We start from the raw sequence: 16,823 nt of genomic DNA, 5'->3' as shown, positions 1-16,823 counted from the left end.
CGACACGCTGGTTACGGGCATACCATTATTTTATCCATAAAAACAGAATTAATGCGATATCAAATTAAGATCCGACGACACTCTTGAACACATCAACTATCTTGGATCTGTCCAGGACAAACGGTTAACATTTAGTTGTTTTTGAGAGACAAAATCTGTGTAGTGGTCTTTACCTTCTAAATGAGCTGTTAAAATTGTTTGGCTAGGAACTGGTACAGCTTGCAAACCCACTACCAATAATTCAATTAGAGTTCCTAATTTAAAAATAAAGAGTTTAGCTTCAAAGAATCTATGCGAGTTGTTCTGACAATGCAAAATCTTGTCTTTAGAACAATAGAATGTCACCCACCAAAGATGGATTGCAGTTCTTGAAAAAAAGAGTTCAGTTTATTGTTCTTCTAGATGATGAATAACACATATAATAAGACCAAGGTACTGAACAACATTGACACGTTCTCTTTTTAAAATGTTTATTTGCATTAAAAAAAAGACATGCTCACACATCAGTTTATTACAATACAGAGAAAATGCCCCCTCCCTACACTCCCAATATTGTTGGGCATCAAAACAAATTTCAAAATAATGCCACGTGCACCAAAATTAAAATAAACCTATATGTGACTTCTTATTGATGATTAACAAGTCTGTAGGTATATGGCAGTGTTTTTGTAGATATTTTCAAGTACAGCCCATTGAAATGTGTATCAATTTACCTTTTTAAAGAGCCATCACTAGTAATAAATGTACTAAAATGAAACAATCTCAGATTTCTATCAATCAGTAATATCAAGTTCTTATAATTAAATAAAAATCAAATGAAACCGATTTAGCCTGTGTGATAAAACAATCAATACTATAGTATTAGTATTAAAGTTATTCTAACTCTAAAGTTAGTTCTTGCTTTTCGATTCCATTAAAAACAAAGAAGCCTTTACTATATATTTTACTGTTAAAAATAAATACTGTACATATGTAACATGTAAGCAAACATTGTAGGCCAAACACTTGTTCAGAAAAAGAACCTACATATACACACAATCATAAATTTATTAACTGTATGCTTTTTAGTTTAAAGCCAGGACTTTACCTAACCTAACCATGGAGGACAGGGGAAGTAAAAAAAAAAAGAAAAAAAGAAAAAGAAAAAAAAGAGAGAGGTAAGAATCAGTATCTTTTCCAGCTGCACAAAAGAACACCTTTTCTTATTGGTATTGCTAGGTAAAGCCCTGGAACTCGATTACTCATAATTTACTGACCTATTTTCACAGATTTCTAATAACAAAACATTTCCAAATATCTATCTTGCCTATTAACACAACTGAACAGTTTGGAGGGAGAATGTCTTCATTGGAATTAGTTTGGTTTTTGTAAACATAGCTATTTTTTTTTTTAAAAAGCCTTTTATTTTCAATATCCATACATGCACGTGTATATATAGAAACAATGTAAACCACTTTATACACTGCTCCGAGTATTGTTATAACTTTGTATTGTATTCCTGTTCACAAACAATCTTCAAAAACATGTTCTATTTACTCTGATAAAAAAAAATGAACTGAAATGTAATGAACTGTATTTAAAAAACCCGTTTTATTACAAAATTTAATAATAAAAACAGAGAGGCATAAATGCGAACTCTTTAAAGTATATAACATCATTTTTAGTTTTTGCCAAATTGTGATGATGTGATATTTAGTACATTGTACCAACAAGATCATTTATTTGTAAATGCCAAATCATCCAATAATAATTTATCAGAAATTATTATTATTTCTATTTCCCCAATTATGAGTGCATCCCTCGAAATTCAGGTAATCTTACGACAGCCATTTTAAACAAATAATAATAAAGTAAATACCGGATAATAGAGCTGGACAGTATACCATATATACTGTTCGGTATAGGTATCATGTCAATATTGATTTTCTGTACCGAGCAAATTTAAAAATACTGAAGTTTTGTTATTGAGAAATACTTCCCGCCATGATTTAGCAAAGCACTAACAATATATCTAACGAATGCAAAATGAATTGTGTATAAATCAGACAAGAGCCTTGTGTATGGAATTTAGTTTTATTTAGATGAAATTAGCGGGTAAGCCTCAACTCAGGCATGCATTTAAAGCAGAGTATACCTAAAATACTGCTCGATATTGGTATTGGTATTGTGTCAATACCGAATATCATATCAATACTGAGGTAAATCACCCCAAAAATACTTGATACAGAACCTAAAATTTCAATACTGCCCAGCTCTACCTGATAATGATAAAATCCTGTTGCAGATCCATTATGCAACAGATTTTTATGAATTCTGAGAGTAGGAGCATGCATTGGGGTAAAAAGTGTAATCTACAATGTACCCTTATACTGATCATTAACTTAAATGATTTTATTTTAACAAATGACCCAAACAAATTTGATTTATAAGAGATTATCCCAAAAACTGAATGATGCCAAAACAGACAAAATTGCATCTTTAATATTAGATTAATAAATGGCATCAATATTTGGACGCCAAAATATAATTAAAAAAAACCAAACATGATATAACATCTTCACACCCAATTAAATGCATTTTTTTAAAAGTATCATTCAGTTTTGAGAGAATCCTTAACTGTAACTGGAAAACTATACTACTTTTAATTATAAATCATTAATGGTATACATGTGTTGTACAAGGCAGTCTTTGGTAATAAATTGCATTTTAAGTATTGTACTATATTTACACGTAACATTGTGTGTATAAATACACTCTTTTTGTGCGCTTCACATTTTAAAACAACATAATAATAACATACAGTAAACAGTGGCATAGTGAGTGTTTGGTGCCAAAGGGCAAATGGTAACTAGGCAGCCTCCCCCAATCCAGTGCCAACTTCACACATTATTTAAACATGTGGTTTAAAGAGAAACAAAACCCACTTCTGCCACTCCTACCGAATAGGTCCGGTCAGGTCATAGGTTTTAATGTGCACATTCAGAACAAGCCGTCATAGATGCAGGTGTCAACTTTCGCCAGCTCCTCCACTACTGAATAGCAGCTCGATATCTTTTATATGCATTTTCCAATATCACAGCACATGCCGAAGCCTTTAATGTACGAGTTGTAGGATACCAGTTTGGAAGGGAAATCCCTATAGGTCCACATAGGATTACAGAGAGCACTGCCACTGAGCTACAGCCTAATTCCTGATTAAACTTAAAAGTTTAACAACATTATTAGAGCACACTGATTAATCAATCATTAGCTTTTGAGGTGTCAATTTTTGTTCATTCTGACACAGTCTTCAGAGGAAACTGCCCAAGTAATTACTTTTCCTCAAAAAGACAGGACAGTACATACCATGGGCCTTATATACCAGTTTGTGGGGAACTGACTGAGATGGGGAAGAATCCAATCAGGCGAATGTCCCCCGATTATATGAGCTCTGTAAAAAAACATTTTGGTCCGATATGTAAAGTGGTTGATAGTTTCACATGCAAGTGAAATCAATGGTGAACTCACTATGCCACCAACATTAATATATATTCAACAAAATCAACAGCATTATCTAAACACAATGACTACTACTACTGGTTATTAAATTCTAACACCACAAAACCTACACAAAAAAACAAATGGATATTATAACATTTATGAGTTAGCAGTTGTAAATACCCTTTTTATAAAGATGGGGCGAATCTTTAAAAACAATTGTATGTCCTGTTCATTAAAAAAAGTTCTATTGTTTTTTCAGTTGTAATTTTTTTTTTTTTTTACTTTAAAAAACCCACAAAACAAATCAAAGCAGGGAAAAATGGCTTCCAGTGTTAATACAGGGAACTGGGCCATATGCTCAGACGTCTCCAAGCTTATTTAGCCCTGGCTACTAGTTTAAAAGAGGCTCTCACTGTTTGACAGTTGTAAAACAAAAGTTAATTGTAGTTTCACAACTTTTATTATTATTAGTGTTCATTAGTGAGTGTAAGGCTATGATTTTCAGTGGTTTCTGCTGCTGCCACCACCAGCATCTAGTTTTTATGCTTACAAGTAAATTAATATATAGTCTCTACACAGTAGATATAGCTGCCTAATTATGCCAAAGAGCCTTTTACTTTTAAAGATAATGAACACCCTCAGTTATGGCCAGGGATGTTGATAGTTTGAAGTTGCCAGTCTCTTTGTAGCCATTGCTACAATACTATGTCAAGTTACAATAAACTATTTCTTTTAAGAATGGCCTGGAAGAAACAGATTTTAAAAAAACATGATGTATGTACATGAACCAGAACATTATTGCAGGGCAAAATATTTCACGAGAACCACTGTTCTGTTCGCGTGTCTGTTACGCAACTTTAAAATCATAAGAACTGCCAATCAGTTATATGGTGCACAATTACATTCTAAAATTAAAAGTACCATATATCAGTAATGAAAGTAAAAATAAGTTTATGTTATACATTTGAACTACCAATGTAGCACAGAACCATAGTTCAAGTGTTTTAGGATTAGGTAGGCCTAACTCATCGGTTACGAGAACTATATTCACGTAACCGAACAATCAGTTACCCAAGTAAAACTCACGTGAACTGACTTCCAGTTACCTAACATTTTGAAATATTGTCCCGTTATTGGTATGGAAATTGCACTATAGGTTCATAAATGCAGTCACTATCGTTTCCTAGTGAATTCCATGTTAACTTTTTTTAAACTAAAATAAATATTATTGAATAGATGGGGAAGGGGAGAGGGGTATTCTAAACATATGTAATCATTATTCTATTCTTGTAAATACAAATGTAACTTTTTAAGATTAATTTTTCCACATGTCCCATATGAGATGATTTCGGACCCAAATAGGTTTATGCCAAAACCCTCCCCCTACAAATGCATCTGAAGTTGTACAGTCGAAAACCCAATGTCATAGATAATTATAAAATTAAAACTGATATATACCAAAACATTATTACAGATTTAACATCATATTATATTTCACAGGTTAATGAATACTGCCTATTCAAAGTAAATCTCCAGTTAAGTTCTTAACATAAAAATTATGTTCTAGAGTATTATTATCATAATTAATATATACACATACGACGTATTGGTTAAACACACAATTCTTTTTAATTAAATTCAACCAAATGTTCTTGTTAAAGTTGCTCAGGAACAAAAGTCCACATCTGCATTTATTTGGAAAAGTACATTAAAAATGATGATGATTCGCTTGGCTTATTTTTGTCACACTTAAACAACACACAAAATTCCAACCTATGCCAACACAATTTTTTTAAATACAAAATTAACACTAAACTCTTCATTCTCAAAACAACAAACATCAAATCAATTTAACAATTTGGACAAAAGACGTGGAGAGCATTTGTTCTAGCTGTCAGCTACAAACCACCATTATACGTTAACACTGACAAAAACTCAATTCAACACGTACAATCCCAAGGAAGAGTCTGTCAGTTTCTCCCTGCCACTTTCTCTCCTTGTGGTGGATCACCAATGTTGTTCTTCAGTTTATAGTCATTAAGAGCAGCCTTGATAGCATCTTCCGCAAGCACTGAAATATTAATGTTTTTTTACAAATTAATAAAAGTTATATTACACGCTTTGAGGGTGTGTGATCTAACTCAGTTTGTAAAGCTCTCACCTGAGGTGCTTGTGCCGTGGGATCGAATCACCTCAGTGGAAGACTCATTCTCTGAGTTTTTCCCCCATCCCAATTAGTGCATCATGACAAAATGCCAAGGTATGTATGGGGAAAGTGCCCGGGTTTCTGACAGAGGATATGAAGGGTAAAATTACTTACCCTAAAATCTTGGAAATTAAATGAGACATATTTTAATATATTTTTTAGAAAGATTACAGTAATAGAACTGCTGTTTAAAATCTGTCAAAGTATATGAAATGCAGTGTCGATTTTCAAGACTTCAACCTAGTAGGGACACTTATTATCTGTTATTACGTACCCTCAACTTTGTTTTCTGGCAGAAAGCCAGACTGCATATAAAAGATTCCTTGCTACTAATAAAACACATGTAGTAGGTTTTCTCACTCTAAGACAATATGTCAGAATTACTAAATGTTTGACATCTAAATGATTAACAAATCAGTGACCTCTAGTGGTGTCATTAAAAAAAAAAAACTTAACTTTTGCACTGTGGATTCATGATATCAGACAACAATATTCACATATGTTAGAAATAGATTTAAAGACCTGATTTCTTGCTCTATGGTGATGACTTACATTGTATGTCAAAACCCAAACCTTCCACTAATATTAACATATTTACATGTATTGCTACTTACTGGAGCAGTGAAGTTTAACCGGTGGAAGTGAGAGTTCCTTTGCAATGTCCGTGTTCTTGATTTTAATAGCTTCCTCCATCTGGCGAAAAAAAAGAATGTAATCATAAACATTTTATGGCATGATTTATGTATATTGCTGTGTATTAGCCTACCTTTTATGTATCTGTAATGATGAAACACACTAAAATGTGTTGTTCATTCTGTTTATCTGTTTCCGTGAAAACTGCACATTTTAAAATAACTTCCAAAGTGTAAGGTTTCTTATTCCCAATAGTTGAAGGTTCCTTATTTCCAATAGCTGAATATACAATGTAATTAATCTGTGAAACTTAGTTGGCATGGAATGTACAATAACGAATACAATTTGCTGGTTGCTAGTTTATTTTGAGATACCCACACTGTTGGTAAAAAGTAATCTTTCAGAAAATGTTCAGCTAAGTATTAAAGCTATCTTGAACAGAATTTTAAACAATTTACTTATTAATATCACTGCATAATATATAATTTGTCAGTCACCCAACTTACCGACTTTCCTTTCACCCATTCAGTAGCAAGAGAACTTGAGGCAATAGCTGAGCCACACCCAAATGTTTTGAACTTGGCTTCAACAATTTTACCATCGTCATCAACTTTAATCTGGAATAGGATGAAGCAAGCATATCATGAACATTTGTACATACATAAGAAACAACTTATAACTTTTTCAAAATTAATCTGCTATAGCATTTTTGTATTTTTTATTTATCAATATTTGATATTTACTTTATTACCTCTACTAAACTGCCATCATAAAAATGTCCAAATTTCAAGGGCGTAGTTATGGATCACCGGTTCAAATTGAAAATAACTCAATGGGTCCACCAGTTGAAACTGATAATGTAAACAGGGCTTACCCTGTACAGTGCCATATTAGCCAATTGCTAATTTTATACAAAGTGGCTACAACATTTAGTCTTTGGCTAATAAAATGTTCCTTGAATTAACCACATTTGAATAATTTTCAAGGAAATACTCTCAGGGCTAGCTCTGGCACACGCCAAATTCGCCAATTGCAAATTTTGAAAGCAGTTTAGGAATTTTATTTTAGTTTGGCGAAATAATTTCATGTAATAATTAACAATTTTTTTTTAGAAAATAACTGATAATTTCTGCAATTTGGTGAATAGTTTTGCTCACCCAGACCTAGCCCTGATTCTACATATCTGAAAATTGGCTAAACCACAATTTTCCCCAGAGTGAGCCCTGTGTAAACCATTACAGGAGACAGGTGTTCTAACCACCAAGCTACATATATGCCTCAGAGAATTCCATGAGATGTGTAAATACCTGAAGCTTCATTACGTCCCCACAGGCTGGCGCCCCAACAAGTCCAGTTCCAACATTCTTGTCACTCTTATCAAGGGATCCAACATTCCTTGGATTCTCATAATGATCAATCACCTGAAAAAATGGAAATTGTTTTCGACATTTAGTGCTTTGATATAATAATCACATATGCAGTCATATTTTAAAAATGTACATTGTCATGAATAATCCAAGTTATGAATAATTATGATGTTTCAGAAACTTTAATTTTTCCTCCAGATACCTGGCTTCAGATAAGGCAGCCGTTTTCACTAATAGCACTTTCTCCACACATGCACAAATTGGTGCCATATTCGCAGCCAAATGAGTAATGGAAACGGTTGCATACAATGTGAACTCAGTGGTATGACTGATTTAGACAGCTGCTGTATCCATTATTTAGAATGGATGAATGAACGTTTAACAACACCCCATCAAATAAATACATCGGCTATTGGCTATCAAACAATGGTAAATATACAAATTCATCAATATAAAAATTTTTTTAAATTTAAATGTTAAACTAAAAATACAGTGTGCAAAAACATAAATATCACAAGTAATTATATTAAAATTTTGAATAAAATTAAACATAAAAATAAAATAAAATTTCAAAATGATTCCATCACATTCAGTCTATCATACCTAAGCCTAACAAACTGAATAGCACACCTTCGGCAAATGTGCCCAGTGCACCAGTCATTGTTAGGGACAGGAGAATACAGGGCACAATATTTCACGAGAACCATGGTTCTGTTCGCGTGTTGGTTACGCAACTTTAAAATTGCGAGAACCCCCAATCAGTTACGTGATGAACAATTACATTCTAAAATTAAAAGTACCATATATCAGAAATGAAAGTGAAAATCAGTTTATGTTTTTGAACCACAAATGTAGCACAGAACCATAGTTCAAGTGTTTTACGATTATGTAGGCCTAACTCATCAGTTACGAGAACTATATTCATGAAACCGAACAATCGGTTACCTACATGTAAGTAAACCTCACATTAACTGACTTCTGGTTACCTAAGATTTTGAAATACTGTCCCCTGAGATGTTTGGGCATTCACAAATCGATGATGTAACTCTAATCACTACAGATCAAGCAGATGTGGAAGGTGTCAAAAGTTTGCTTTGTTTAACAACACCACTAGAGTACACTGATTAATATATTAATCATCAGCTATTGGATATCAAACATTTGGTAATTCTGACATATAGTCATCAGAGGAAACCCACTCCAGTTTTCCATTAGCAGCAAGGGATATTTTAAATATGCACTTTCCCACCGACAAAAAGCACATACCACAGCCTTTGATATACCAGTCGTGGTGCACTGGCTATAATGAGAAATAGCCAGACCAACTGCATATCAACCGAGCACTTTACCACTAGGCTACATCCTGCCCTGGAAGGTGTAATGCTGTGCAAAAATACAGATTCTGAGGTGGCATTATATGGGACTAAAGGTTTGTTTTAGTCCATAGATGTTCAGTATACTACACATACTACGAGCTTTGTAAGTAGAGACTGCACAGGAAGACTGGTAGTGACAAACACTGCCACCAGTCCATTGCAGTGTTTCTTTCGTTTAAAACCACATGTTTGTTGACAATAATTAAACATTTATCTATAGTACTACAAGAATATCAGTACATTAAAATACCTGTGTACAAAACACAGAACTCATTTTAACTGCTAATTTATATTTTATTCAGTGCCAAAGTCGGAAATTAAGGAGACCGCAATTAGTTATTGAAAAACAGTGGGGTTGTCATCGTGACTAATGCTTATTTTTGTGATATAATTGTTGTTAATCCATTACTGATTGACTACAACACAATATTTAGAGGTTTAGAATTATATTAGAGAACTTTGATGGCATGTTAAACATTTCTCTGTTGGTGCATTTTCTGTGGGTCCAAAATGGCGAACATTTGTTTTTGTTTTAATTAAGTACTAAGTTTCAAATAACTTATCTATCTGATGAGGTTAACCATCCAAAAATGACCTATTTTAACAGAACTTGTTGGGTCAGCATACATATTATTTCAATATGAGCTATTGTGAATAGTCATTTTTATGGTCAATGTTTAAATATCTGCAGTTAACCTCAACTGTACAAGTAAATTAAAATGTTGGTAATATGAACTGGACGATATACATAATATAATGTATATTATCAGGGGTGGATCAATGATTTTTTTTAGGGAAGAGTGCAAGGTTTAAAAGGGTAGCTATAGTACTCATACTGTAGATGCAATGTAGAAAAAAGTCAAATTTACAGTAACTTTGCATTACATAATAAACTTCTGCAAAAACATCCACCTGACCAAGATATAACATAACCAAACTAATTATATAATTTTTAAATTGTACATGCATTAATTGTTAAACACTAAACAGTTAAACTAAACTTTTCAGGGCATTTTAAAATGGAGGTAGGGATTTACACCCCCTAAAACCCTTCACTTGGATCCGTGGTTGATTATTACACATGTATTATGCACAGGGTTGAAAATTAACATGAAAACTATGGTCGCCAGCAGGGCCAGTTGAAGAAAAATCTTACTGGCCCTTCTCAAATTCAACTAGCCCTGCAATTTAACTGCACAGCGAAAATCAAAATTAGAATTTTCTTTGTTGAATAATAACCATGTATAATAATAGCCATGTATATAGACCGTTTGCGTCGAAAGGAAAACGATGAATTGGCATGTAACTTCATCAGGAATGAAGTTAAAATTCATATTAAATAACATATTATTATGTTTTAAACCCATACCAACCCAAATAATTTAAAAAAAAGAAAGAAACCCATTATGAATAAAAATGTTTTATTACAAATTACAATTAAATGATACAGATTAAATATCATTTTTAATATGGGTAAAGAAAAATGCTAGAATAGCCAATTTATGCAGCTTGACGTGCATTGTTTCTGAAGTAATCGATAATGCAGTATAAAGAAACTAAAACCGTAAAAGGTAGTACTGCCGCGTGTTTTATAAATTAGTCTAGGAGTGGCAGTCCTCTTCATGGCAATGCAAGAGGGATGAACTCTCCACTAAATAATTTCCTTGGGAGTGGCTGTCCTCCTATAGACAAGTTGACCACTAGATAAAGATTAATGTTATCATCCACTATTCCATATATTTTGTCATTCAGATTTATCTTGGATGTTTCATCAAGATTTAACCCATGCAATTTTATAAATATATATATTTTTTTTTTTACACTGAACTTCTACAAAAAAGTTATTTAATAAATTACTATGTTTTTATATGAATTTTATATTGCATGCCAATTACTAGTAATTGACTTTTAGAATAATCCTTGTAGTAATGGGAAAATGTCATTGTTAGTGTGAATTAAAACTACAAGATAAATTTTGATTTTGTCCCAGAATAAAATACTAGTAGGCTAATTAAACAGAATTAATTTGTCCCATAACATTTAATAATGTCAAAACATAGGTCTACTAGATAATTATGGTGTATCCAGTCCATTCCAATAAGCCGACGATTCTAAAAAAAACCAAAAAAAACAATTCAATTGTCTACAATATTTAGAGCTATGTTTGTCTATAGCCCCAGACCAAAATCTTAAAAGCTGAGACTGAGTCTGGTGAGTCTGGCACTGTCAAAATATAGAACATGTTCAATAATATCGTCTCCTGCCAGAATTGTAGTTTGCGCCACATTTTGTCACACTGGTCATTGGATTCAGTTTTAGTGTGTTTCTTTTTTTAACTGGTACCATACTCGCCACTCTATAATCGATGGTTGCCCAACTACCTTTGTAAAATTTTTAGTCGCCCTTAGCCAATAAAGGTCGCCACGGTTGACCAGGCGACTGCTAATTTTCAACCCTGTATGCATATAATGTCAAATTACATTGATTGAATTCAGTGTTCTCACTGGGTGAAAATTAAAGGAGGGCGGCCACACGGTACCACAAAAAACCCCAACAACAACAACAAACAAAAAAACCCACCAAAAGCTAAAAGGAAAGCTTGGTTACCATATAAGATTGTGTGTTGGTTGATTTTATGAAAAGACATGCTCCTTTTTAAATAAGTTATTTGGTATAAAAAAGTTGATATGAAATACAAGTCAACTCCTCTTTTAATTGAAACGGAGATGATTTTGGTCTCACATTCACGGGCAGTTCCAGTTTTGCTGAACCGATCAAAGTTTTAAAAGGGTTATTCCGGAGTTTGCTGCACTGTAAGATGTTTCCTACTAATAAAATATATCTACGATTAAACTTACATATTAAATATACTTTTTTGTTTAGAATATCAGTGGCTGAATGTTCAATGTGTTTCTGGTCGTCTTAATATTGTAAGAAGCCGAAACTGGATTTTGTCTTCAAATAATTTCGTACGTATGAAAAAAACATATTTTAGGAAATAAAATGAAATTTAACCTGACACAAATATTAGAACGATCAGAAACACGTTTAATATACAGCCACTAATATTTTATGCAGAAAAATATATTTGATATGTAATTACAATCGTTAAAAATTCTCCGTTAGTCGATAACATCTTAAAAATTGCAGCAAACTCAGGAATGTCCCTTTAATATTATTATTTTAATAAAGATTTCAAGACATATGAAGAACAATAAAGATGTTTATAAAGTGATCCCCTAATGTGGGATAAAAAAAGAAAAAAAAGAATTTATTTCCATCTTCATCAAATGAATCGATCGCTTTGGTATCGCCAGCTGATAAAAGTAGTTTCGTTTTTGTAAAGGCAGTGTATATATTATTTGTCACCCAAGATAAATTATTTTAATGATAAATACTACCACTTCTGTTGTTTTTATAAGCGGTGATATTCCCCCCAAAATAAAAAGTTTATATTTTATACAGAATTGCTGAATAAACAGAATGACAGAAATGACAGAAAGTAAAATTCATCAGTTACAACCAATTAAATCTGCAATTGAGGACAAAATATCAGATGATAGTTAGTGGAAACAAAAGACAGAATGACCGTTCTAATCACGTGAAAAATTTGGTGTCAAATAAGTGTTTTTTCTGTTGGAGATTGCTGAATCGATAACAAATTAAATGTTTTCATTGCTTAAATAAAATATAACTTTTATTGTTTGTATCAAACATACAAATGGATACAGGTATGGGACAAAATAGAGGCTGTTAAACATACTGTTAAATTACATTATGGCAACTGTCGTAAGCTATTGAAGTTTTTCGTCAGTTGCTTTTTCGTACACACAACGTGGCTTGTTTCCTTTGATGTCCAGTGTGCAGACTGAATGATTTTTTGTGTGTGGGATGTGTGCATTTGGAAATAGCGGAGATGGGTGCTGTAAAATAAAGGAGGGCAGCAGAACAATGGAATTAATTTAGAAAACTTATTAAAAAAGGGATATACTGGAACTGAATTTATGTACCATATCCTTGAAGCAAGTGAATGGTCCTTTTTTGGCACTGAAAAAACATTTGTGGCTATTTTAATGACAATTTAGTAGAAATATTTATAGGGTAAATGCTAATAAAGGTATTAAAACCCAAAATAAGGCTTAAATTTAAAAACATTTCACTGTGCCAATTTGTTAGGTCTTCTGTCAATTTTTGCTAAACAGAGTTATTTCCCCTTAATGGAAAATTTCCACTTTAGAGGGTTAAGGGCAATTTTAATTTTTTGTTGTTGTCGAAAATAGTTCTTTAAAATGCATTCCATCAGTACAGCAAAAAATCTTTATCATTCTTGTCATATTCAGTGTCCACGGACCCTATTATAAGTATTAAAATGCAGTGTCACTTGTTAATCCACTCCGTGGAGTTCGAATCAAGACCATAGAATGATGTCGCTTGTAGTGTTTGATGCAATATTCAGATGGTATCGCTAATTCAATAGCCCCCAAAAGGAGATGGGGTGTTAAAGAAAAAGTAGGAAAAATAGAATCACTGGACAGTGCCTAGTTCACCATGGTAAACATCTACGGTCCGTTTTTTTACATTTTTACATTTATTAGTACTTACTATTTTAGTCTAAAATTTATTAAAATATATTGTACGTGGTGAGGCTCTTAAATTAAAGGGACACACCCTAGTTACGTTTATTTGTTAACCATTACGGCGTTGTTTTTCGCTATTAAACCCCATTTTTCACAAATAAAATTGCACTTTACTTACATTTTATTATTTAGAATACACATTTCCATTCACCTGAAGTGCTTTTTGGTAATCCTGATGTTTGTAAAACCACGAAATGCATTTTTTGCATTTTTTCACAAAACGTGTTGTCGAGAAAAAAACGTTAAGCAAGCGAGGTCCAATCTATTTTTAATGTCACAGACGTTGGTATATCACGTGACCGTTATCATTTTGGTTCGGTTTGTTTTCTCGTGCATGGTTCGCGCAATCAACATCCGATTTGTTGTTGTTCATTTGTGAGATTTTTCTTCACAGTTCGTGAACATTTTCAGTAACAATAAAGTTCAGACAAGTAAGTGTCTCAATACAAAACGTTACAAACCCTTAAAACCAATAATTTTGCTAAGTCTTACGATATCTGGAGAGGGGATACAACCAGGTCAGAACAGTTGGAACATGTCCAGGAGGTGAAACGAACGCACCCCAAGTCTGTGAAATTTGTCGTGAGTAGGCATTGTTGTGCTTCTACCGGTGACATCAGAATACTAACTTTCAAAATTATTTCAAGCAATTGGGACATGGGTATTCCCATGGTAGGCCGATTTATCGATATAAAACCTGCTTTTTCACTCCATTTGATAAAAACGTGATCTAAGTGTGTTACAGGTTTGTAGATTAGCCTAACCAAATTATAATTTATTTTCGCTGCATGGAACTAGGGTGTGCGGCTTTAAGCACATATGCCTGATTTTATTAAATTGTGATTGCAAATGGAAAATTCGATCCAATGGATAAACGTTAGGCTACGGCACAATAAACATCACAATAATTATAATAAATATCGTGTCGGAGACGTTTATCTTGATGAACTAGACCGTGCCGTTCTTAAAGACCCTTTAATCGTCATCTAAAATTTAATTGCACTCTATCACTGACCCAGCATGTAAACAGGGCAAAGCTAGAGAACACTCGAGCTAAATATAATGGGTACAGTGGTACCGTATGTATGGGCTGTTTCGGAGGGTATATTTGTTATTAACGACGCAAAACAGTGTCGTGTGCACATTCAACGAAAAATTTATTAAAATGACCATGTAAAAAGATGACAACTAGTTAAAATACAAAAAATATATATTAATTAACATCAACTTACATTTTTATGATATGATGCAACGGGAGAGTGATTTGCTGACAATAAAATAGGTCGCAAATTTTTACCAACACCACACACAGTCCTTTGAAACGCCATTTTGTTTTGTTTTGATCGGCCTTGTTAAACACCGAAGTTAACCGAAATGGAATGTTGGTAAAACTGGACTGCGTTCGTTCCCGTTAAATCAAATGGCCACGTCGGAAACCAATCACAAACGTTAACGCAACCTTTGCCGGCTGAACTTAGGGCTAGTATAGGGAACGCACGCAACAGAATAAACCGGGTCGAAATATACTTAACCCAAAACGTTTAGCATGTTTTTATTCATGATTAGCGCTTATAAAGTATGTAGGCCTACAATAATGAGATCAGACTTGCTAGTGTGTCAATTACATGTGACCTCGTATAGTGGTAATGCAAGTAAAATTGATCATTTGTATTTGCGCACGCCTTTATGGGTAATTCTACAGAAAGTGTCACTTTTCAAAATGCAAATTCAAGATAAAACAATTAAAAGATATACATTTTTATTGTTAGGCTAACTTTTGGAAACTAGATGAACAAAGAAACATAACATTACATCTGGCATCGCATAACTGTAATCGGCCTGCACGTGCATACACATGTTGCTCTATGAACAAGCTCATTATGTCATTGGTGTTGTCCTTAATACCATAATGGAATAACTTTAGAATTATAAACTATACAAGGGTGTAATTGTGCATTTCCACACGGATATTCTATATGTGACTTAAATTATACACTGTGGCAGTTTTAATTATTTAAAAATATGGAGTCCTTCAAAATAAATTTCATTAAAGTCATAAAGGTTGAAGGTATGCTTTCCTAAATAAACAATTTAAATTTCAAAAATAAAATATTCTTGCGTAACACCAATGACAAAAAAGTAACACCAATAACATTCAAGACTGTATCCTTGAAACACTAAATTATTCTTGAGACTACCACTACTTGTTAGCAAAAGTATGTAATTAATATTTCCTTAAATATTTTTTTTCTGTTTTTTTCTTTTTTTTCTTCAGCCTACAACTATTAAAAACCTATTAGAATAATTGCGTGTTTCTGTATTAATAAGATAAGGCCGGTCAGACAGTTATACAAATATACTAAATTAAGACACATAATTTTAATTTGGTTTAAATATTAAATTACAGATTTATTCATTCTTCATTAAGTGCTATTTTTTGGTTACCTATTTCTGATTTGATCACATTTGGACTTTCAGCAAAAATATTTCCTAATTTAGTAAACATAGTTTTTGTTAATTAGTACACATATTGTTTTGGTTATTTTAAATTTACTTTGCTTTATTTAGTTGTTTTTATATGCATATATAGACTGTTTTATCATGTCACTAGCATGAACACTCAAGTTTGAAGTTATATTATTTAATGTTTTGAAAACATTACATTAAATAGGTTTGGACTATCCTACACATTAAATGAATTCTTTAATAACCGAAGACGGTAATTTAATCAACACACAACAAGAAATTTTAGAGGAAACTACTAATTTTTATAAAACTTTATACACTTCAGAAAAGACAGACGTTTCGGCACAAAATTATTTATTAAACAAAATGACAAAGACGCTAAACGATGAAGACAGAGATGCATGCGAAGGGGAAATAACTCTTGACGAAGTCTCATCAGCTATTAAATCTTTTGCCAATGAAAAATCGCCTGGCTGTGATGGATTGTCTGCAGAATTCTACCGGAATTTTTTCGGCCTTATTGGTAGTGACCTGGTAGAAGTAATTAATGATGCCTTTAGTAAAGAAAAATTAACTTTCACCATGAGGCGCGGTGTAATCGTTCTAATTTGGAAAGGCAATGAAAAACAACTTCTAAAAAATTGGCGCCCGATTTCGT

The 16,823-nt window shown here is 32.8% G+C and overlaps 1 protein-coding gene across 1 annotated transcript; it reads right to left on the bottom strand.

Moving 5' to 3' along the window:
• Positions 1 to 456: 456 nt before the first annotated feature.
• On the bottom strand, positions 457 to 15,231 carry LOC121370624 (iron-sulfur cluster assembly scaffold protein IscU-like). The gene is made up of 5 exons (XM_041495981.1): positions 14,932 to 15,231; positions 7,627 to 7,740; positions 6,826 to 6,936; positions 6,301 to 6,379; positions 457 to 5,551 (listed from the first exon to the last, which is right to left on the bottom strand). The coding sequence occupies exons 1-5, from the start codon at positions 15,025 to 15,027 to the stop codon at positions 5,451 to 5,453; spliced, it is 501 nt and encodes a 166-aa protein (XP_041351915.1). The 5' UTR covers positions 15,028 to 15,231; the 3' UTR covers positions 457 to 5,450.
• Positions 15,232 to 16,823: the final 1,592 nt, after the last annotated feature.

The sequence above is a fragment of the Gigantopelta aegis genome, chromosome 4 (genome assembly GCF_016097555.1).
Source record: "Gigantopelta aegis isolate Gae_Host chromosome 4, Gae_host_genome, whole genome shotgun sequence".
NCBI lineage: Eukaryota > Metazoa > Mollusca > Gastropoda > Neomphalida > Peltospiridae > Gigantopelta > Gigantopelta aegis.
Note: the sequence above shows the minus strand (reverse complement) of the source record. Positions and strands in the feature narration are given on the sequence as shown.

Coding starts and splice junctions, on each gene's coding strand:
- LOC121370624 (XM_041495981.1), bottom strand. CDS start 15,027: ATGGCGTTTCAAAGGACTGTGTGTGGTGTTGGTAAAAATTTGCGACCT. Junction 7,741..14,931: donor TTGCATCATATCATAAAAAT/GTAAGTTGATGT, acceptor CCATTTTTTCAG/GTGATTGATCATTATGAGAA. Junction 6,937..7,626: donor GGGACGTAATGAAGCTTCAG/GTATTTACACAT, acceptor ATCCTATTCCAG/ATTAAAGTTGATGACGATGG.